The sequence below is a fragment of the Notothenia rossii genome (assembly GCF_949606895.1).
Source record: "Notothenia rossii genome assembly, chromosome: 9".
Taxonomy (NCBI): domain Eukaryota; kingdom Metazoa; phylum Chordata; class Actinopteri; order Perciformes; family Nototheniidae; genus Notothenia; species Notothenia rossii.
In genome coordinates, this window is record NC_136907.1 from 67,654,730 (window position 1) to 67,677,917 (window position 23,188).

At 41.7% G+C, this 23,188-nt stretch overlaps 2 protein-coding genes across 8 annotated transcripts in view; one reads left to right on the plus strand and one right to left on the minus strand.

Moving 5' to 3' along the window:
- The window catches only part of abhd3 (abhydrolase domain containing 3, phospholipase), a 14,226-nt gene extending 8,789 nt beyond the window's left edge, over nt 1-5,437 (minus strand). Inside the window, exons 1-4 of the mRNA XM_079648336.1 lie at nt 5,114-5,437; nt 3,828-3,991; nt 1,813-1,995; nt 633-678 (exon numbers count right to left, since the gene is read on the minus strand). Of these exons, the coding sequence (XP_079504462.1) occupies nt 633-678; nt 1,813-1,995; nt 3,828-3,991; nt 5,114-5,281 (561 nt within the window). The 5' untranslated portion in view covers nt 5,282-5,437. The remainder of the gene's footprint in view (nt 1-632; nt 679-1,812; nt 1,996-3,827; nt 3,992-5,113) is intronic.
- A 1,963-nt stretch (nt 5,438-7,400) lies between these two features.
- mib1 (MIB E3 ubiquitin protein ligase 1) overlaps nt 7,401-23,188 on the plus strand; it is a 49,006-nt gene continuing 33,218 nt past the window's right edge. For all 7 annotated transcript variants that reach the window (XM_079650201.1, XM_079650202.1, XM_079650204.1 and 4 more), the window contains exons 1-12: nt 7,401-8,294; nt 9,261-9,432; nt 12,579-12,708; nt 16,023-16,127; nt 17,221-17,287; nt 17,839-18,043; nt 18,498-18,681; nt 19,812-19,956; nt 20,088-20,221; nt 21,047-21,154; nt 21,305-21,502; nt 21,643-21,794. In XM_079650201.1, coding sequence (XP_079506327.1) covers nt 8,066-8,294; nt 9,261-9,432; nt 12,579-12,708; nt 16,023-16,127; nt 17,221-17,287; nt 17,839-18,043; nt 18,498-18,681; nt 19,812-19,956; nt 20,088-20,221; nt 21,047-21,154; nt 21,305-21,502; nt 21,643-21,794 — 1,829 coding nt within the window. In that variant the 5' untranslated portion in view covers nt 7,401-8,065. The remainder of the gene's footprint in view (nt 8,295-9,260; nt 9,433-12,578; nt 12,709-16,022; nt 16,128-17,220; nt 17,288-17,838; nt 18,044-18,497; nt 18,682-19,811; nt 19,957-20,087; nt 20,222-21,046; nt 21,155-21,304; nt 21,503-21,642; nt 21,795-23,188) is intronic.

Genomic DNA, 23,188 nt, shown 5'->3' on the forward strand with positions numbered 1-23,188 from the left:
CTTAGCTCTTTTGACAGTTTCACCCCCTTTTTCAGCAGCTGAATCAGAATATGTCAAAGACAACAGCAGGTCACAGCCCCTGATTCAAAATGCACACCCACAAAGATGAACATTAGATTGCTTGTAAAGAGACAGCATTTGTTCATGAATGAGATCTCTGTATGGAAGTGATGGTAGGATGGTATCAGGGTGATACAGTTGTCCATAAAGAATGCTCCTCTGTTCCAAAGACATTCAGACAGAGAGGGGGGGGACATAAAACACAGTGGGCTCGCTATGCACTCAGAGCTCTGGCTTTTTGTTAGCTAAATATACCCATGTGTATCAGGACAGATTTAGCCAGGTGTCAGAACAGCACGTGCTGGAAGAGGTCATACTTCTGTGTATCTGCATTAAGATACAATATCTGCCTGCAACTTAATCCTTTATATGCAACAACATTGTCTGTCCAGCATCTGCTTAGAGCTCCCTCGGTGACATGTGTGGAATAAATATGCTCTGTTCTGTTTAAGGCAATGAAAAGGACAACTCTGCTGACAAAGGGAAAAACAACTGTTCTCAAAAAGCTTTTTTATCACATATGCACCTCAGTGCGGATGGGTTGAAAAGTAGGACACATGTTAGATTCTTACCAGTAGTGTTTCACCGGAAACCCCTCTGTTGTTGAATACCACACATCTGAAATACACAAAATTAATCTCTTAAAAAAGTTTGAATAGAGCTGCAGAGATAAGTCAAGGGGTCAATCATCAGAAAATAAATGATCAACTATTTTCTGGTAACAGCATTAATAAAAGCTTAGCTTAAATTGAAAACTGAATATCTTTGGGTTTTTGTCTGATGGTGATGAGAGTTGATCCGATTTAAATATGTAACCTTGGGGCAGTTTTCACAATTTCTTGTCATTTGAAAGACAAAAAGATGAATACGTTCATTTAATGTCCAGGCTCTAATAAGGTTATGCTAGCTTTTTTGCTGTTGCTACAAGATACCAACTTTCATGTTCAAAGGGAGCATGGTTTCCCAAATATCTTTAACAACTGAACTGGGAACAAGATGAGATGTGCAGAAGCACAGCTGCGTGAAGAGCATTCTATTTGTACTGTAAAGTAAAGACATCAGCATCCCTCCTGTCATCCATTATCTGGAGTCAGTCCTGTTTTGGTTGGTGTAACTCAGCGGCAGGGTGGGACTAGATGGTGTGGTTTAGTGTGTGTGTGTTTGTGTTCTTAAACACACACTGCAACATAGATACGGAAGCTGGACTGGGCTAAGCTGCAAAGCTTGTACCGGGATAAGCTGTAATTCATTAAGCTACACAGACAGGGGTGAGGGCTGGAAGATGCTGAGTTTGCCTTGCTTTCCAAAATCTGGGTGAAAGAATGAGTGCAGAGAGTACAGAGAGAGATAGATTATTTTGGAGAGGACGAAGGGAGGAAACAAGTGCCTCCCTCTGCAACTCTTCAAGCTTGTGCTTCGTTTGGCTATTTACAAAAAGCTGCTCTTGACACGAAGCTTAGCTGCTCACTTTAGTTGTGCACTTCACCTCACATAACCCCAAGGCACTGGAACTCAGTCACCCATTATGCAATAGTAACCAAATCAGTGGAACAGTGGGTGTCACATTTACCTTTTGTTGATCTTGAAAAAGGCTTCAAGGCCGAAACATAATCAAGACATTCCAATATGATTGGACAAAATATGTGTAGATGAATGGAAAATCAGACAGAGAGTGTCAGATGTGTGATTCAGTGCAGTGTATCTGTGCTAAGCGCTGGATTTGTGCCATGGTATCCAGCCAAGACCACCCACCTATAGCCCAGATCCCGGCTCTGCTGGACCATGTGCAGGATGTAGGACTCTCGGCTTGTGCCGGTCAGCCCGGGGAGAAGGAGGGCTGTGGGCCTGGTGGCAGGGTCGGGATGAGAAAGGCTGTCATCATTGTCAAACCAATCCAAAGAGATCTGTCCTCCATCTGGTGCCTTAATAAGCTCACTGCAGAGACGAGAGGGACACGACGAATCAGCCACGACAATTATTAATTTGTCTCATTCAAACACATGCAAACACTCAAGCACAAAAATACATGTACATAGTCATCTTCTCTTTCCGGTTGCACTATTTACATAATTATTCATTTCTAGTTAGTTCTAGGTGAAGTGACTCCTTTATTGCATCCATCAAAAGCACTCTCAAAGGGGAATTGGATATGTGAGCAGAGCGCTCACTTACAGCTGCCTCATTTCCCTCGGGACTACCTTGTCAGTGCACTATGCAACGCAAAGCAAGTTCAGATAAGGATGAGGGCATTGCACCAGGAGGTTCTGGTAGTCAATCAATTTCTTTGCTCTACAACCCTAGCCTGGCAGATGAGGTCCTTCAGTACCAGCGCTTGTGCCTTTTAAAACCTGCACTGCACACAAACAGAAGCCAGTGAGCGAACTTGTCGGTAAAGACATCAGAATGAAATTACAGAACCGCCATGAAATATGCACAGGAAGTTAGACCTTAAGGTCAGCCAGGCCCAATCCAGAGCAACCAGTGCATAGAGTGGGGGGGGAGCTGATGCTAATCCTCTGATCGGACAATGAGATGACTGGAATTTCACCCTCACAGCCAACGACTAAAAGACATGTCCGTCCTTGGGTCATCCTTGGGTAACTTCATTATGGAGTGGGGGGACGTACTGTTGTCCCCGGAGGAAACGTGTTAATAACTTAAGTGAATACTCCTACTGTCTGTTATCAGTTCTACGGATGAGTCTGTGTGCATTATGTGAACCTTTGTCACCTTGGCAGAAGAGAAAATCAATAAAGTGTGACCCAACATTGCGATCGGTAAAATATAATTTGTAGGCGAGGACATCTCTGAAGCACTACAAGTATGTATATTGAAACATATGTTGCCTTATTATATTAAATTGTGGCTCTTGGAAATGTGCACATAGTGCAATTTTGATAAAATTCCACTTAAATGCTTAGCCCTACAGTAATAGTAATTAAACTGAATAGATAAAAACTGCCGCGAAAAGAAAAATTGCAAACTTTTGATTGAGTGTCTAAACTTTTAACAGATCCAGAACAGATTTATTCCAGCTATGGACAAAAGTTCATATAGACAATTTGGGTTGATCCAACCACGGGTACCTGGCTGACAACCACCTCACATCATACAATCATACTGTAAAGGCAAAGAGGCCATTGAAAATAGTGAGTGAATACATTATACATGATGTGAGAATGTAATGTGAATAAATATGTAATGTGTATTAATAATGGAAATAAGTCTCTCCTAATTCAGTTTAATCCCCTCTACAGTATGTGCAAAGGGGGCAAGGAATGCAGTTGCAATTAATCTTGAACACAGTGTACATTATCAAAGGGCACGCAGGGCGGCCTAAGCCAGCATCATGACACAAAAGATTTATTTCTCCTCTGAGCCTTTGAAACTCTGCTAAGAATAAGACTAGGATTTGTTTCCAGTTGTGAAACCGTTCACAAAGATATCAAGAAATACGCAATGGCAGTTTCTTGGTGACAAAGATTATTTTTAAAGGCTTTTTGCTGTGGGCATGGGAAATTCTGCAGTGCCATTTAATTATTCTAAAAATGCCAGAACAATTAAGCTGTCACTATAAAAGCACACACACTGTACTTTTGCAAACCTGCACTTTAGCTGTTGTACAGCTCACACTCTCTTAATGAGGTCAAATACAACTAGTTAGGCGTGTCTACTTCATGGTCTACTTGCAAGGAAAGATACATTTTCTTGGGAAAATACAACTTGTGTGATAGATAATTAGTACGTCAGTCATGGTGAAGACTTACTTTCTGTAGACAACCCCTGGTTTGGCTGTGACAAACGGTCTCAGTAAAGTCTGGATGCGGCTTTCCCAGCACCAAAAGGTGGGGTAGTAGGTCTCTGACACTACCGGACATTGCTCCCTCAGAAATTGGTAGAACTTTTTACCCCCAGAGATGAGCTTTGGCTTCTGCAGTAGACAGGGGAAAGGGTGAAAATACAAGTATTTTTTTTCATTTTTGCCTCAGGGTTTAATTCATTTGACTTTTCATTATATGACAGCAGATCCTTCCATATAATGAAGCTTAGCTCTTTTTTGTAACATCATATGTTGTAAAATGTTAAATTGCATTAAAACTTACATTTTGGTCTCTGAAATAAACATAAATACTTCAAAACAGACCAAATAATTATTTTAAAAGATTACAGAATATTTACGTTGTTGTATATGATTACATTTCAGCATACAACAGAAACACATCTGCTTAATCTATTATACTTTAACAGATCATATTAAACGTTAAGCCTTCATTAGTATTGCATAACAACAACTAGTAAAGGTTTTTATCTGTGATCGTTGATATCAATGGGATTTTCACCTGGTTAAATAAAGGCTACACACATCTAATAAAGGCATCGTCTATTACAGTAGCTTCCTTTTTTGATTAAGGTCATTCCACTGGAGAAATTGTAGGATGATTGTTAATAAATCCAGCAATCTAATTGACAAATCAAACTTATTATCTAATATGTTTACTCACATAATACATTTCTATAAAAAAATATATTCCTGGTTCTATTAATGTCATTGTTTAACTCGTGCATAATCTTATTCAGCCGGGGATTTGTAATTACATAAAGCCAACACGGTGAGTCTGCTTGCCATGAAATGAATGACGGCAATTTTACCATGCAGCGCAGAAAGCCTTGAAACGGCATGTCTAGCTAACATACAGTAACGTTAGCCTAGCATGGTCAATGCCGACATCAAACTGTATGCAGGGGATTGATTTATTGTTGTTACATAAGTGCTGCACATGGATGTAGATGAATGTGCACATCAATTTTAGATGAATGTGCGCATCCGAGCGTGTCTTATATGCCTGAGATCCATCCCACATGTGTAACGTTTGCACACTGGTGCACAGATGAAACATAATCGAGACCAACATCAGCAGGAGCCCCAGTCAACACCATCACCCGGCCGGAAGAGTGATGCTCCACCATGACAAGCACAGCGGTTTTTATTGAACATGCAGGACCATAATGCACATAATAGTCCCTCTAAAGCAGGTTATAAAACATGACTTACCTTTGCTACTGAAAGCAAATAATAGCAGGTGTACGCTGCGCTAAAGCCCAGAACCAGAGACAGTCCTAACCCCGATCCAAAAAGCCCAACTTTCACTTGATTTTCCAGATAATGTGAGAGGTCCCTAGTTAAAATGTTGAAATTGAAGTCCAGCTCAGTCCAGATCATTGCAAGGTCTCCTGTTTATCCTTGTACTGCAAGGACAGCGGCCAGCTCGGGTGAAAGTCAGCTGTGTCTGCCTGCGTGCCCACTGTGAAGGAGGAACAATAGTAAAGGGGACCATATAAGGGGAGATATAACGCTGTGTGCAGAGCGGTGGCGCTTTATGACCGGCTATGTACAGTCAGACAGACAAGCAGGCAGGCTCACAGTCGCTCCCTGCAGACGACAGGGGGGAGGTGCACCCTGCGGCTCTGCAGATGCAGTATTGGCCTGGAAGCCTTCCCTTGAACTCAGCCAAAAGACAATAAACAGATAGGTGCAATGACAGCATTCAGAGTTCGGAAGTAACTGAGTGCATTTACTCAAGTACTGTACTTCTTGAGTATTTCCCTTTGATGGTACTGTATACTTTTACTCCACTACCTTTCAAAGGAAAAGTAATGTTATTTTACTCCACCACATTTATTTACCACCTTTAGCTACTTTTAACAAAATGCATCTCTAAAAATTAAAGTAGTGATTCAAGATTCAAGGATTGTATTGTCATTCGTACAGTGTAGTTATGTCGATGACAATAGGTCACATGATCCTCCAACAGTGCAACACAATAAAACAGATACAATAGTGCAAGTAAATACAGTACACATAAAATATAATAGAAATAGTGGATTAACTAAGACAAAACAGTAATACAAATTTTTTTTTTTTAAAAGAATCAGAAATGTTTTTGTCTATAACAGTCAAATGTAACTCAATGCAAAAATAGTATCTAAATGTCACATTTATAGATAGATTTATATACTTTAAGTACATTTAACTGATAATACCTTTGTACTTTTACAGTAAGATTTTGAATGCAGGACTTTTACATGTAGTGAAGTATTTTGATAATAATGGTACTTTTACTCAAAGTAAAGCATCTGAATTCTTCTTCCATCACTGACAGCATTACCTTCTTCAGCTTCTTAAACAATGTAACGTGTTTGCTGCAGTGGTAATCCACATTACAACTGGATTATCAACAGAAGGCAGCTACCCCAGGGGCTACAGACCCACAGGGGGCGCCAATTAGATGGTGGTAATTTAATTAACTGAGAATGTGTTTGTAGGGCTACTGTATGCACCACTAAAGCACACTATGATAGGCGCCTTAAGGCAACATATTGCCTAATTTGGGGCCCCATTTAGTATTGAAGGACCCTGGGTAACTGCTTAAGCGCTTTTATTTAAATGAAATTCATGTTGAGCTTATATGGTAGATTTAAGGTGCATTTCTGCTTAATCCTTACATAATGCAACGAGATCGGAAACAAGTTCAAAAGGGCCCACAGAAATGTTTTCCCGGAGCTAGAGAGTGCTATTCTAATATGTGCCAACCGGAGATTATTATTGTTTGTCTTTGAAAGTAGTCTGTTTTGGTGTTATCAGACACATGTACAGCATCTGGTGAGTCTGATATAAATGCCATTTCAACTTAGAAATGTGTTGATTATGTACAGTTAATACAAATGTAATATACAAAGCAAATAGAATATTTTTTCAATATCTTAGTTGAGTTATGTTTACAATTAATAACTGAATTCAGTAAAGTAAAGTTTTAACATGTCGTTGAAAGGAAAAACAAAAGCCATTCCATTTAGAAATACCAGCTGGAATTCTTGGACACACTTTTTCTTCTGTGTCTGCTGGATCATATTTAATTTAATTTGAATTCATGTCAGCTTCCATCAGCTCAGACAGCTTAAATGATACCATTAGAAATTAAATGTGCAGTATACACTGCAGACAGTTTAGGAGCCATATGCAAAAATATATTGTTCCAATGTAACAATAAAAAATTATTTTGCTCAAAAATCACTGTTTGATTGTTGTTATTGACTGTTTCTGTATACTTCCCATGACGAATTCAAACATTTAAAAGGGATGGGTTGGTTTCAGATTACTGGTATTATTTCAAAATCATTTGGCAAAAGATTCAAAAAGATCTGCTTCATCTACTTATTAAAATGGGTTAAAATACAGAGATTATGTTTTTTATCTTTACCACACAGAAACTGAGAATGGGTTTGGACATCCAGATGCGCATGCGCGCCCTGCGCTGGACTCGTACTTGTTTTCTAGCCTCTCGTCTTCGGGCTTTGTCGTTCACCTCCGTAGCTAGTTGTTGCTCGTCTGAGGTCTGAACGATGATTGACAATAATGGCGACGCGGTTATTCTGAGTTGACTCCAGGGAACCATCTCTGGCTGACAAAGGGAACATCTTGGATGGATTTTCAGCACCATACACAACAACAATAAGAAGGATAAGCAGTGACCAAAAGGACTACATTTACCTCAACGAAAAGGACTTGCTAGCCTGGAGAGGTTTTATCTTGCTAGCATTGCGATAGCATAGCAACTCAGCTCGCTAGCTTGCTAAGTTGAAGAGGTGGCATTCTTGTGTGTGGAGTGGAGGAGAGACATAGCCAGCTTGCTGGGTACTGATATCTGTCTATGCTAGCAATGTTGCTTCTCAATAGGCTTTTGGGGTGATTCGTGTCTTATTCTCAGAGGCAAACCGAGGCGCTTGCAAATAACGTTAGCTTTTAGGAATAGTTTTGTGAGACAGCCTCCTTAGGTAGCTAACTTAGCTACTAAGCTAACAGGCTAGCTTTAGGAATTGTTCCAGTCTCTTTCCTGTTAGGACCTGCTCGCACTTGCAGCTGGAAACTGTCCACCGATCGCTAGCAACGACTGCTGGCTTGCAAACTTGTTGGAAAGAGTTTTGGTACTGCGCGTCCTTTTTGAAAATGACCACCGGGAGGAATAACCGAGCGATGATGGAGGGAGTTGGGGCGAGAGTGGTCCGGGGACCCGACTGGAAGTGGGGGAAGCAGGATGGTGGAGAGGGACATGTTGGCACTGTTAGGAGTTTTGAAAGTCCAGAGGAGGTGGTCGTTGTCTGGGATAACGGGACGGCTGCTAACTACCGCTGCTCCGGGGCTTACGACGTGAGGATATTAGACAGTGCTCCAACAGGTAACTTTACATCCGTTCCTTTTAGTTTTTCAGCACTTTGAGACTCATTTAAAGACAAGTGTATTTTAATGCAACACAGGGTAATGCTCAATATAAAAGACAGTGGTTCTTTATTGGCCTTCATTTAGAGACTTTGTAGTAAGATGCATTTGTAATCCTAGCAGCTATGAAAGTTGTTGCTGTAATGAAAACATAATATTTTGCAATTTAACATAGTTTTTGTATTAAATTTTAAGAATCAGTTAATTAGTTTTAGCTAGTTTATTATGTATGTTGAAAGCAGACATTCTGTTGACTACCGCAAAAGTAAATCAGTATTTAAATGTTCTCTGAACAGATGTGTGTCAGATATCACTGTGTTCAAAATATGCCAATAAGCTGTGGTTGAGAATAGGACAACATAATGGCTTGTGACTTCAAATAACTCATTTAGAGGAAAAACATGTTCAAGCATTCAATAAAAGTATATCAGCTGGATAGACTACTTACCCATTGTTTACCCTCGTCACCTTGTTGTTGCCATTGTCTTACATCCCAACACAGCTACACTTTTCAGCATGTTTCCCATTGACTGGCTTCATTCAGTTTCTTATAGCTTTACCTGAGTAACGGTGGAGAAGTTGGGTTTTCAGAAGTCCTTTTCATTTTCCCTATCTTAAAAAGAGAATGATAAAATCACTTGTTGCTAAAATTGGTCTAGCTGTCATCAGGTGTCACACGAGCATGTATAACACCCTTCAAAAATATATAGGTAATAAAGACAAGTTTTAAAGTGCACACAATAGTCTCAAACTATTTCAAATAGGCTACTTAAATAAATGTTACCGCGCAGAGGCAATAAACATTGTTGATAATAAAATGTGAAACAGTTATTGAAGTAGTATTACTGATGTACAATATACACAAATGCCAGCACACAATATAACCCCAGTGTATTAATGTAGTCTCCTTCTGCCTCCCCCTTAGGCATCAAGCATGATGGAACCATGTGTGACACCTGCCGTCAACAGCCCATCATTGGTATTCGCTGGAAATGTGCTGAGTGCACCAATTACGACCTTTGCACAACCTGTTACCATGGAGACAAGCATCACCTGAGACACCGGTTCTACAGGATCACCACCCCAGGCAGTGAGAGGTGAGTTAACCAAGCAACAATTGCTAGTAATGTTCCCCACCTTTGACCCCCCCCCCCACATCGGTAAAATGGACCCAAGGTAGCCAGATAATCCCTGCACTCGATTGTGATTGGTTGGCGTTCGCTTTCACTCCCTTAGTTTGGCTTTATGTGTGTCTGTGTGTGTGACATTTGAGAAGTCTTTTGTGCACCATGCCTCTCAGGCAAACATCATCTATCTCTACGCTCGCAGCCCTCAGTTGCCAGGCAACAACAGAGCCTCATTTCAAGATCCGGTCATACCTTTTTGAAAATGACATTAATGCACCACTACCTAATTATGAAATTTACAACAACAATTTTCTGATTGGTTTTAGTTGTATATCTTCAGAAGGCTGCATGCTCATCAAACAACATGCAGTTTGATTGAAAGTCGATTTTGCAGCTGACTTTATAAATGCAAAAACATTAGCGCTTTGATTCTCCAGAAATCATTGTAGTTGCATATGTGATATGTATGTACATTTTTTAAACATTTTTATTATAGATAGCTTCCCGTTAAAGCAATGTACTTTTGACGTATGTAATAACTGTCCCAGAAGTTACTTATCACCAGTGTTGTGCAAGTTACTGAAAACCAGTAACTAGCTACCATTACTAGTTACTTCATTTCAAAAGTAACTCAGTTACTTTACTGATTACTTACACCCAAAAGTAACGCGTTACTGTGAACAGTAACACATTAGTTACCGTACTTAAAAAAAGGGATCCCATTAATGCCCTTATAGCCTTCATTTCAGTACTGTTATTGCATTGGAGAATAATACAATCTGTTGATCAAGAAATAGAAATAGTAGAAATAGCCTGCATTTGTTCTACATCATACTGTGCAATGGCTTTATCAACTTTTCCCTGGCTAGCAGGTCCTCGGTTAAAATCCAGCCGCTGTTGCTTAGGTGGAGGTGGAGTGGCGTCGGATGAGTCTGGGTCTGTGGTCTTAGCTACTAGCTTCGGCCCAGCATGTTGTTTCTGCAGATGTTTGAACAGATTTGAATTGCTGTTTTGGGCAGTAGATAGGATCTTTGACCCGCCAAGACACAACTTACATTTAACTAAAACGTTCTTTTCTTTGTGCTCGACAAAAGTGAAATAGTGAGAATATCTTCAGGCGGAGAAACTCGACTTGAGCTCCGCTGCCGCCACGATAGTCTTGTTAGTAAACACGCCCACAGCGCGTCTCCGCATGTGACACAGGAAGTATCTAAGTACATTTACTCAACTACTGTTCTTAAGTACAGTTCTCATCTCTGTTCGCCTCGCTGCTGGCGCGGCTCACCAACGTCTGGGAGCCGAGACTATATAAAAAAAATAACGGAGTAACGCACCATGTAGTAACGGTAACTGAGTTACTGAATTAAAAAAAAAATGCGTTAGAGTACTAGTTGCTGCTAAAAACACTGTCCCAACACTGCTTATCACATATAGTAACATGATGAATTACTATTCTATTTGTCTGCAGTTATTCTGTCGCTGAAATGTTCTTCTCACAGCGAGAGCTCCTTTGTTTTCTCTTTCTCTTCATTTGGATTTGTAGAGCTATCATTTATATGAACTTAGCACTTTTGCATGTATCTGATGAGAATTCATGCATTCAACTGTGAAGGTGTTTTGCTGTGCAGACAGTCATGGGTTAACTGTAAAACACTGATGACATTTGTCAAAAGCTGGAGAAACTGAAAATGAGTGAGAGTTTTTGGTCAGGATTTAAGGAGTTTGAGCAGCTGCTTTTTTTGGGCAAACTTCAAACTAGGTCATCATCATAAGTAGTAATCAGACAAACAAATCTGCACACAATATAATAAGTCCTACCTTTGTGTGTAGGTGTATGTGAAGTGTGGTTACCCTCTGGTCTCATTTTAAAGGTTTCTGGCGTGGTGTGTGGAAAAAGGGAACACCCATTCATAGCCTATTAACTCATGTACAGACATGATCAAGTAAAATAGTTGGAGGCTGCGTTAAACCGTTCATGCGAAGATGCTTTGTGTAGAGATTAATGTACCTCCTGTTTTATTGGAAAAACAAGCAATCAAGTCACTGATTTAATGCAAGTCTTTGATCATATAAATTAACCCTGTTAGTTATGCACAATCACTAAATCCAACTTATATTTAATTTGTGTTATTGCATACCCTGTCAGTACTGGGATGATGCTTCATCCATTTCAGGCCTATTTCACCCACATACTCTACTGAATGAACACATGGCCCAACAGCTGGCAGCCTTTTCAACTGAGTAGGACTTTCTTCCCCCCGAGACAGACGTTGCATAATGCACAATGGGTGCTGGAGTTCTCCCCAGCTCAGATGCTCAGACACCGTAGTGGGGTGTTTTGTTACACCACATTAGATCCTGTCACTAACTGCAGAAAAGGGAGTGGTTAGGCCACAAGCTGTTTGCATTGGTTAGATCTACACTGTCCAGATGCCGAGTCTACCATCAAGGCTCCCACTTGTTTGATGGTTATTGCTCAGCTATTAACTGCTACCCCCTTTTCATTGGCTAGCCTCTTAGCTGGAACTAACCACTGGATGTTCATTTGCATTTGCAGTGCCATGATTGCTGGGTATTGATGAAAAGGGAAGGAATTGTCAATGAGGTGTAAATGCCAAGCTGCCATAAAAAACGGATTGTTATTTATTAAGTTACAACATGACACATACCTGCCACTCATTTACACGCAGTGTACTCCTGGAATTTCACAGCCTAAAAATAAAAACGCTTGAAAACTATAGAAAGCTCACTATTCTTCAGCCACTACGAAATGTTGTAAATGTAATTTGTTATCACCAAACATCAATTCCCCTTTTTGGAGACAGGTGATGATGTCAGGGACTTCCTAGTTGGTACAGCAGATTAGATGCTGTGAAGGCCAAACATTCTCCGCAAGATTTTTCATCTGTAGCCATGTCTCATTTGCTGAAGGTGATTTACAGCATGACACCAAAGCAGTAAGCACACTGAAGGGGACACAAGGTATCAAGAGGGAGGCCCTGACATCCCCTGAAATACATATTTGAATTGAAATTGCAAAAAGAGCACTTGACAGTGTCACCTGTTTTAAAAGCTGTATCCAAATGAATAACTTGCCTTTGTTTTTATTTGGGCAGAGTACTGTTGGAGTCGCGTCGAAAGTCAAAGAAAATCACAGCAAGAGGGATCTTCACTGGTGGCCGAGTGGTGAGGGGAGTGGACTGGCAGTGGGAAGACCAGGATGGAGGCAACGGAAGGAGAGGAAAGGTAGGTCACCATATCTGTGGAGATGGCGTGTGAATGTCTCCTTTACCATGTCTTTGTTCAGTTTGACTGTTACTTTAACATGTCATCACTATTTATGTCACGTCACGTTCGTTGTCATATGCAAAGTAAGAGAACGTTTCCCTGCACAATGACATTCTTAATTTTCCTTCCATGCTGAATGTATACACACAGTAAATACAAGAAAATGACTAAAGACCACTAAACTACTGTATATACAATATATTGAACAGAGAGATCTGTACACAATACTTTGCAGACAGTGGATAGCTTAATGTGTGTGTGTAGTGAGTTTGAGGTGGTTAAGGGCAGTGGATTCGATATGTATAACCCCACAACCAATGTGTTTATGATTTTATAGATCCATCCTCTTCATTTCCATTTATTGGATGAAAGTTTTCTTGTGGCCGAGCATGGCCCCAGACTAAAGGATTTAGTCACCAACCATAGTCTCAAAGAATCCTGCGGGAGACAATGCAGCGCTGCACAGAAGGAAATAACAGGGATCCCTTGCCCCTAAACAACCTTGGAGAGGAAAAAACAAACTTGCATCCCAGGATGTGATTTAATTTGAAATGTGCAGGAGGCTCAACCGAAACAGGAAGTGCACTGCCTGACACAGTGTGTTTGGGGCATGCACATGCTACAAGGAAGTGACAACTACAAATAAAGTCCTCTGGTGACTAGCCAGGTGTGCTGTAAAGTTGAAGATAAATATATCATTGTTCTGCACCTTTTTTAAGCTCAGGAAAAGATATAAATATACACTTAATTGGTGGTACACTGTTACGATTACCACAACCCAAATCAATACATTGTCTCTCTGTATCGATAATACACTGACACGAATAGATAGCTACAACTAAAGGAGAAGATTCACCCTTAATTTCCTGTAATAAAAAACCTGTTTTAAACTTAAACAGCTAAATCCATTCATCCAGATTTAGTGGGAAAATCAAATCTGATGAAGATCCTTTCTAAACTCATGTTGACCAGAAGTGCCCAATGTGATTGAAAATGATCAAAATGATACACTAAATCTGTATGTAAGTGGTGATAATCATTTGTAGATTGCACCACTGCTCGGATTGAGTCCGCTGATTTATATTTATCTTTACAGCGCCTATGCACAGACTTCACTGCTGCAGGTTATCCCCGGCTTAAACACATATTAGAAAGTAATACAGTGTCTGATGAGGTTGCATTTGTTCAGCCTGGTCTATTTAGATTTATACTGTAACTGTGCTTTAAAGTGCTTGTATTTTGACTCTACCCCAGACCCCTGAGTATTCAATTGAAGAGTCCCTTCAGGCGATTTAAGACTTCATTTTGCGGTGTTACTTAATGGCATATCTCATTACTGTTTTATGACGCTGTAAGCAATATGCTCTCCTCAAATCTGCTTCTGCATGTCTTGCAGCTCAGATGTTCCGTTAGATTAGCATGGATATTACCTCCTGAGGCCCGTTAATCAATTACCTCTGTAAGGGCCCTGCAAATAATTTAACGATCTGATTTCTGTATTAACTTAAGGCACAACTTTTAATTAAAGAACGCACTTACTCCAATACCGCTCTTCTCTTGACACTTTCTCAATGGGAGGAAAGCACTGCACCGCTTGTGATGGAGAGAGAATTATCTTGTATGAAGCTCCTAACACTATCTTCCAAATTTGAATTGATTTCCCCCCTTTCATAGCTCATTGCTTATTTATGCCTATAACACATCATTTACTTGGCTTCCAGTGCCCTTCAATATATTTCTGCCAAAGGCTGTAAGCTAGTTCTTACTGCAGTAGTCGGGTGCAGCATCAGTCATAATGGAATACATCAAGTACTTACTCAAGTAATAATGGTGTTAATAGCAGCCACTGCGACGCTGGTATTGTTTACAGCTTGTGAGTCTGTCATCACGGCAAACTGTTCCGCTGGAGGCTACTGATGCTGGAACCACCACAGCAGCCATTTATATTTATGTGGGCCTGTGTACTGATTCCTAGCACAGAAATAGCATCATAACTGCACAGGATGCATTCACAAATGATGCTTTTTCCAAACAAGGGGGGGCACACGGGGCCATTGCTTTGGCGTTGGTGCTTGTCTGATCCCCTCCAAAGATGGGCTCGAGTTGAATAGCCTTTGGGTGAATGTCATGATGGGAGTGTTCCTTTCTTCTTGCAGTATTAACAGTTGATTGTGTAAAGACGAGCATTCCCTACTGCAGTGTTTCCAACTTCTGTAAGCAAAATGGGCGCCTGAAATTGTTGTTGCAAAAATAACAGAAAAGTTACTTTCAGTAGCTTTGAGATATATTTCTAAATAAGCATGATAGGGATCTAGGCATACTGCAACATGAGTTTGGATCAAGCCCTCTTAGAATGCTAATGAATAGAAACACAGATGGAAAGGGATGTCTCAGGCCTTCCTAAACCTTTAAAGATGAAGCATGTAACCATATTTGAATACCCAGTCATTAAGTATTCCTCTGTGGAATAACAGCTGCATCCTGTTCCCTCTTGACTCTTCTGAAACATTTTTGGATAGTAAATCATGTCGAGTGTTTCGTGTTCTGATGAGCACTGCTTCCCACAGGCTCTGGCTTGACTTGCTTGTGTTGTCTTTAGAAAGCAATAATAGTTAACAATAACTGTTGATAGAGTTTGATTACAATGTTCTTGATGATTTCCCAACTATACCCAACTGGTGAAACAAAGACAACAGGAGGTTTAGTATTGACGGTAAGATTGCAACGTTGGGAGAATTAAAACAGAATTGAATTGCAACCGCAAGAATCAAACCCCCTAATCATATTTGTTCATGATGAGTTCAACACCTAATATTTCTCAGTAGTTAGGGTGGCGTGTGTACTTAACTAGAAGTTGTTTGAAAGTTTATAGATTTACTACATTGACTTTTGCCCTCTTCTATAACCATTTTGTAAGTTGGTGCTCGGTGCATGGCCAGATGACACTGGACCCTTCAACTAGAGGAGATGTTCCGGTCTTTGAGCTTGGCACTGGTTACTTCATGACTTCTGTAGTTCAACCTTCACGCTGACATTCATTTGAAAATACATGTCTCCACAGGGAAAAAGTAGGAGGTTTTAAGATGATATAAAAACCTGCTTTTAAACAGTATACAGTATGCAACCAAATGTACTTCAATTCACATCCAGACGATGCTCTTTCTTTTCACACTAAAATGATCAGGAAATGACAAATAACACTCTAAAACCAAGTGTTTTCAATGTTTTTCTTATCTGTCTTTTTCATCTCCTCCCTCTTCCTCTTCCCTTAGGTGACAGAGATCCAGGACTGGAGTGCCGCCAGCCCGCACAGCGCGGCCTACGTTCTGTGGGACAATGGGGCCAAGAACCTGTACAGAGTTGGCTTTGAGGGAATGGTGAGCAAACTTCCAGGCTGACCCTCCTGCTCTGTCCCCCACACACACACACACACACACACACACACACACACACACACACACACACACACACACACACACACACACACACACACACACACACACACACACACACACACACACACACACACACACACACACACACACACACAGAGTCTCACAAAAGATCAGCTGTCAGGTGGCTTTGTGTCTGACCGCAGGGCTGGGGCCTTTTGTTCGAGCCACGCAGCCAGCATGAGCAAGGCACCATTGTACAGGCAGCTGGAAAGGGAAGGTATCTGCATGATAAAGACAAGCTGTTCCTTGGGCTCTTTTAGGGGGTAGAGAGTGAACACGGAGGTCAACTTTAAAGGAGGGGGCCATTCTCTCGGGGTTGTCGCAGGCGCTGCTCCACACGCGTCTCAAATGAAAAGCATCCTTCTCATTGGTGGAGACTGTCCTCTCCTTTTTTTACAAAAGAGGCCAATCGGGTTTCTCGGTTGCATAACAGATTTGTCCTTTTGTTGTTTTAATAGGCTGAGAGAAAAGCAAAAGGCATCTGCCTCTGGTTTAAGTAAATCATGCTTCCGACCCCCCATCTTGACTCCACTTTAAAGTTTCTTATTAAGACATTCCTGCTAGCTGCTACACAGTTGGTTGGGACGGTTGTTGTTCCAAATGCGGCAACACCTTTTCCTGTTGAGAAATGTATGCTTCGTGCTCAGTGCATCATGAAGTCAAAAGGGTCTTACTGGCTGGATAGAGCAGTATAGACTTAATTTGTCAGGACATGTTTTGCTTCCATCACTTCTGAGGAATGTTTGCTCACAGTCTTCTCTGCCCTCTAACTCTGCCACAGTGGCTGCACATCTGAGTCATCACAAATGATACAACGCCTTCCCTCAGTGGCAGTGGAGTGTTTTATTGTCCTGCGTTACCCTTAGAGCACTGATATCGTTGGTATTCTGCACTGACACTACACCATCAAGTGTTTCCATTCTCTGTTTCACTATTCTTGATCTTTGTCCCCTCTCCTCTAATGGAATTACCCTGGCTAATTATTATCTAACTTTTCTCCCCTTTTCTCCCATAGTCGGATCTGAAATGCGTCCAGGATGCCAAAGGCGGCTCTTTCTACAGAGACCACTGCCCCGTTTTAGGTGAGTTTCCCTCTGATCTGTGTCCTCCGTCATTATTGCACCAATTCTCTCACCTATCGTTCTGGTGCAGTGAATTCAAGGGCATTAGGGGGAGATTCACATGAAGTTAATCGTGTTTGGCCACTAGGTGGCAGCACCACATAATCAGAAATAAAAGAAAGGGGCTCAGGTCATGCAGTTTCAGCATTCCTGGAATTCCAGATTGGATTGTCTCTGTGGATTCAACACTGCAGGACAAAGTCCGTCATGAGGATTGATTGTTTCCATATTCACAGAAAATGATGTGAATGATTTGATGTGATGTTTGACTTCATCTGTGTTTTGTCTTTACCAGTATGCTACTACATATGAGCTTATTTGTATATTTGTTGAATCGCATACAATCAGATTATTTATATTTCTTTTGTGCCATTTTCTATCCATCCTTCTGTTCTTAGCCCCTTAAGATTCAAAATGATTAAAGTGAAAGACTAATAAAGTTTTTTTTTAATACACTTTAAGTAATACCAATGTTATTTTTAGTACTCCTAACCTTTGCCTTCATCTCCCAGGTGAGCAGAATGGCAACAGAAATCCTGGCGGTCTCCAGATTGGAGATTTGGTCAACATCGACTTAGACCTGGAGATTGTTCAGTCGCTGCAACACGGCCACGGAGGATGGACTGACGGCATGTTTGAGACGCTCACCACCACCGGCACGGTCTGCGGCATCGATGAAGACCACGATATTGTCGTTCAGTACCCCAGTGGGAACAGGTGAGTCTCTATCAACTGGCTTTTAAATATTGGCTGCCATACAGTGGAACCAATAAAACGGCTTCCCATCACTATAATTCACCCATTAAAGTTTTATATAACCCTTTTTGACTTGGCACAGTCAAACGCCATCAAACACTTACATGTATATCACTACAACATAAGCGTTGGTTTGTAACATCCTTGAGAGAAAGACGTTTTCCAATTATCAGTAGATTTGTATTCAAATATTAAGTCGGTCTTCTTAGCGCCCATCTGTTAATTATCAGTCTTCTGCATGTGTTCAGATCACATCCATAAAGTATAAAAAAGACCTTCTATATCACATCATTTCTGTGTTACTTAATCGTAGCTTGAAATCCCCAGAGTGACTGCTCAGAATCTTTACTTCAGGTATCCTATCTTATACATTGATGGATGTGTGGTTAAAATGCATTACCTTGTCGATCCTCAGGTGGACATTCAACCCAGCAGTGCTGACAAAGGCTAATGCGGTGCGCAGCGGTGATGTAGCAGCAGGGGCGGAGGGGGGCACCTCCCAGTTCCTGGTGGGAGACCTGGTGCAGATCTGCTTCGACATCGACCGCATCAAGCTGCTGCAGAGAGGCCACGGAGAGTGGGCTGAAGCCATGCTTCCTGTAAGAGTCTGAATGAGTTCACACACAGATATATAACCACCCCTCACAAGGGCCACAACGTCAAATCAAACTATCTGCTGACTGTAACTGTAAAGTCGTGTGAGTGACAAAAAAAAATCCAAAAATGCACTCCAGTGGACAGTTTCATATAAAACGTATAATAAAAATAGCACTTGAAAATATGAGGAAATCAATGCTGTTAATATCGGCACCATATATCATTTCGAAGCCCGAATCTTCACTTGGAACTCAGTGCACAATTTGTATGCAAATTCTCTAAATTTGGCTCAATTTAAGTGTATTTTTCTGCTGTTTCTCTCACACCCAACTGTGCCAGTCCATCGTCTTATTTAAATAGATTTTAAAATCCCTCTTTGGCTGCCAATTATTTTGCATTTATCTTAATGTTGTCTCGAAAACAACTTTAATCTTCCCTTCTTTTTTTTTATGAAGTTTGTTCGTTGCTGCCCAGCCCGCCCCAGGTTATGTAACGGCAGTCTCCTCCAATATGCCACTTGTCCCTGCCAAACGGGACCCCCCTCGGCAGCTAATGAGCCTTAAAAACCCTGAGATGGGTTGTAGCTTTGATCACTAACCACGGCTGTTTGTCGCCCGCTGCTGCTTCTACTGCAGCAGTCCCCGTTATTGATGGCATCCTCCAGGACAGACCCCGCTCCACAGACTCAAAGTGCCTCTTTCTCATATCGCCCAGATCGAGATGATATGATTCAAAATTGGAAAGCATTTTGCGCTGTCCTCTCTGTATTGCCTTTACAGATGAAGAATAGTCCAGCCGGCAGAAGGGGTCTCTTTCTCTTACATTCATCTTGTTCTTTCTTGTGCTAGTACATGTATTCTCAATAATGAAACCGCTTGAATCTGGAATACATATTATTTTCTGTCAGTTTTTATTCTTGACACATGCTTTTGTTTCTGCTCTGGTTTTGACAATTGCTTTGTTGAGTCCTCTTTATCCTTTTCCCACACCCTCACATTTTTTTAACCCTAACCCTTCGTAACAATCCCCCTCCATCTTCGCTCTGCCACTTACAGGCTCTGTTACACCGAGCACAGCCCAAAGACAGCCGCCCTCCATGTACTAATGAGTTTGTCGCAACATTTACCAACAGACCCTCGGCAAGGTGGGCCGTGTGCAGCAGATCTACTCCGACAGTGACCTGAAGGTCGAGGTTTGTGGAACTTCTTGGACGTACAATCCCGCCGCCGTCACCAAGATCGCCCCCTCCGGCTCGGCTGTCAGCAACGCCTCTGGAGGTAAGTGTGAACAGGCACTGCTGACACAGAGAGAGTGTCGTCTTGGTTCTTTGTCATCACCGCTCCCTGTTTCTCTGACACCGGCACGCAATCTGTTTCTGCTGCTTTCCCCCTGTCCTGTCCCCGAGTAGAGCGTCTGTCTCAGCTACTGAAGAAACTATTTGAGACACAAGAGTCCGGAGACATCAACGAGGAGCTGGTCAAGGCAGCAGCCAATGGCGACTTGGCCAAGGTGGAGGACATCCTCAAGAGACCCGAAGTGGACGTAAGTGCTCGACGCTCTGTATTTTGGGGTTTTCTAGATGTGTTTTTGACGAACAACAAGTATTTTTTTGCTATTGAATATTTTCAAAAGATGCGAGTACATTTATAATTGAAGCTGGAATATACCCAGCTCTGCTCTCAGTATATAGAGGAGGCTGAGAGTCTCCCAGGAAAGGGCTATGAGATCCTCCCACTCCTGCTCCTCCTCTCTCTATCTGAAAAGCATTAAGGCTGGGCCCAGAGGAGGCACCAAGGAGCATTGGTGTGCACTGCAGCACAGACCTTTATTCACTCTAGGAAATCAAGATTAGATCTACAAACCCCATATGGTTGCAGATTGTGTTCTGACACAGTCTACAAGCCACGGAAAACACCCATTAGCCACAGGACCAAAGCGTGTGCCCCGTATGGGTTATGAGGAGTGGTTACGTCAGGTCTGCAATCCTGTCCCCACTCGGAGAGCAACAGAGTGAATGAGTGTGTCAGTGGCGAAGGCTGGCCACATGCCCTACTGCCTTTCAGTGGAATGATTTGCTTAAAGCTGAGCACACTGAGCTCGGCCAAGTGATCCGCCTGCCAGGACAAGAGACGTCTCGACACTCCCAAAGGAGCACCGCATTAATATTTATGATCTGAGTTTTTGCAGTGCTGCAGTTGCTGATGAGACATGCACACAAAGCCGCGCACGCACATCCACACGTACAGGCGCTTAAACACACCTTGGTCATTCTTTGAGCCCCCCTCAGGTGAACGGCTAATTGAGTAGATGCTTACCTAAACATGACATTGACACGCAGCCGTATTCGCTCTCTTGATGTGTTGACAGGTGAACGGGCAGTGTGCGGGACACACTGCTATGCAGGCAGCCAGTCAGAATGGACACGTGGATGTGCTGAAGCTGCTGCTCAAACACAACGTTGACCTGGAAGCTGAGGTTTGTATAATTAAAATGGATGTCTCCTCTCTCTTCTCATTATGTAATCTTACTTGCCATAAAGGCATCTTAGCCCACTATACAGGGGGGGAACAAGTCTTATCACGGTCAAAAGACTGAGTCATTATGCGGGTGTGTCACTGTTCTCAGGACAAAGATGGAGACCGGGCAGTGCACCACGCAGCCTTCGGTGATGAGGGCTCTGTCATTGAGGTGCTGCAGAGGGGCGGTGCTGACTTGAATGCCAGGAACAAGCGAAGGCAGACGCCATTACACATAGCTGTCAACAAGGGACACCTGCAGGTTGTCAAGACCCTGCTGGACTTTGGCTGCCACCCGAGCCTTCAGGTACCTTACCCTGCAGCCTATTTACAAATGAGCAGAGATCTCTTTGTGACACAGTAGAGAGAAGAGAGGTTGTCTGAGGCAGGGTTTGAATCACACATTAGTACTGGAGTAGTAAGTAACACAAGTTTCCCCTTTTTTAGGACTCAGAGGGGGACACACCCCTGCACGATGCCATAAGCAAGAAGAGAGACGACATGCTGTCAGTGCTGCTGGAGGCTGGGGCCGATGTCACCATCACCAACAATAACGGCTTCAATGCTTTGCATCACGCTGCACTGCGAGGGAACCCAAGGTATGAGACACTCACCCGCTCTCCCACTACTTGTCACACCTTTCGGGAGTCAACGAGGGACAGGGTTTATGTTTAAGTGGAATCTGTTGAAACTTAAAGATCTCAATAAATGGCTGCTTAACGTTTTCAATAGATTACGTACAGACATGCTGAATACCAAAACTCTCAAAATAATATATATGTGAAGTGTCCAAACACGGTTTCTTTTTTTGACAAATTCATTATCAGAGTCCTTCATTTGAATAGACAATATAAATACTGATACTTTTTAGATTAGATTAAATTACATTAGAGTCTAGCCTTAAATAATAACCAAGAAATATTTTTCAGTACTCCGGTCATGTTGTTTGGATTATTTAGGCTCGAGCATTAAATTATAATTCAAACTGATGCATAATTTGGTATCAAATATAGAGGCAAACTGAAACTGCTTTTACTCAAAGACATTTGAGAGTGTATTATCATCAAACAATATTAAAACCTTTCGAGAATATGATTTAAAACTACGAGCACAAGACTATCCTGTTTTAGTTTATTACCGGACAGTGACAGAACCACTAATCTGTAACTACTAATCCGTAACTTAATCATCCTCTGTTGGTATAAAAGATGAGGACTCAGGTTTAAACAAGGACACAAAATAGGTCCAGTCATTGTCAGAAACCGACACATTAGGATTAACTGGCATATGATCTTAATGAGAAATCAGAAGTGTATAAGCATGAGACTTCAAACGCTTTCTCGAGTATAAAAAGATCCTTTTCTTGGTATCGCATAGTTGAATGTGTTCTAAGCCGTAACATAGCGTTCAAATTGCATTTCAGTATTTACTGAACCCTAACCCTATGTAACGCATTACTTCAGTCATGTGTGATGTTCTTCTTAAAATTCTCGAATCGTCTTTTGCCGTAGTAAATCTAATGTAAATGTACCAGTTTATGGGGATAATTTAAATTCTTCCACAGATTCCACTTTCATTTAAAAGTAGTTTAAAGCCATTAAAACTAAATGATCACATTTCACCCTACTATGAAATGTACTCTGGGATTTCAATTTAGTCCGACATTGATTGAAGTTTGAAGCAGGCCTATAGGCTTCATCCAACTCCCCAACAGATGGTATGGTCTCCAATTGACATTAGACTACCTTTGAGGCCTTGAAAGCATCTGTTTTGTCTTTCTTTCTTAGTGTAGTTAGTAGCCCTTGAAGTTCATTTGTTGTTTCTTTTTACTGTAATGCTGGTCTGTTGCCGTGTGTTGGGATGTGAGGCTGTCCTGAAGCGGGTCGCCTCGTCCTTGGCCGTCAGTGTTTCTGTCTGAAGGAGCTTACTGCTCCACTCTTTCGCTGCTTTATTCTTATCTCTCAACCATGAGCATATTAAAGATGGCTCAGCG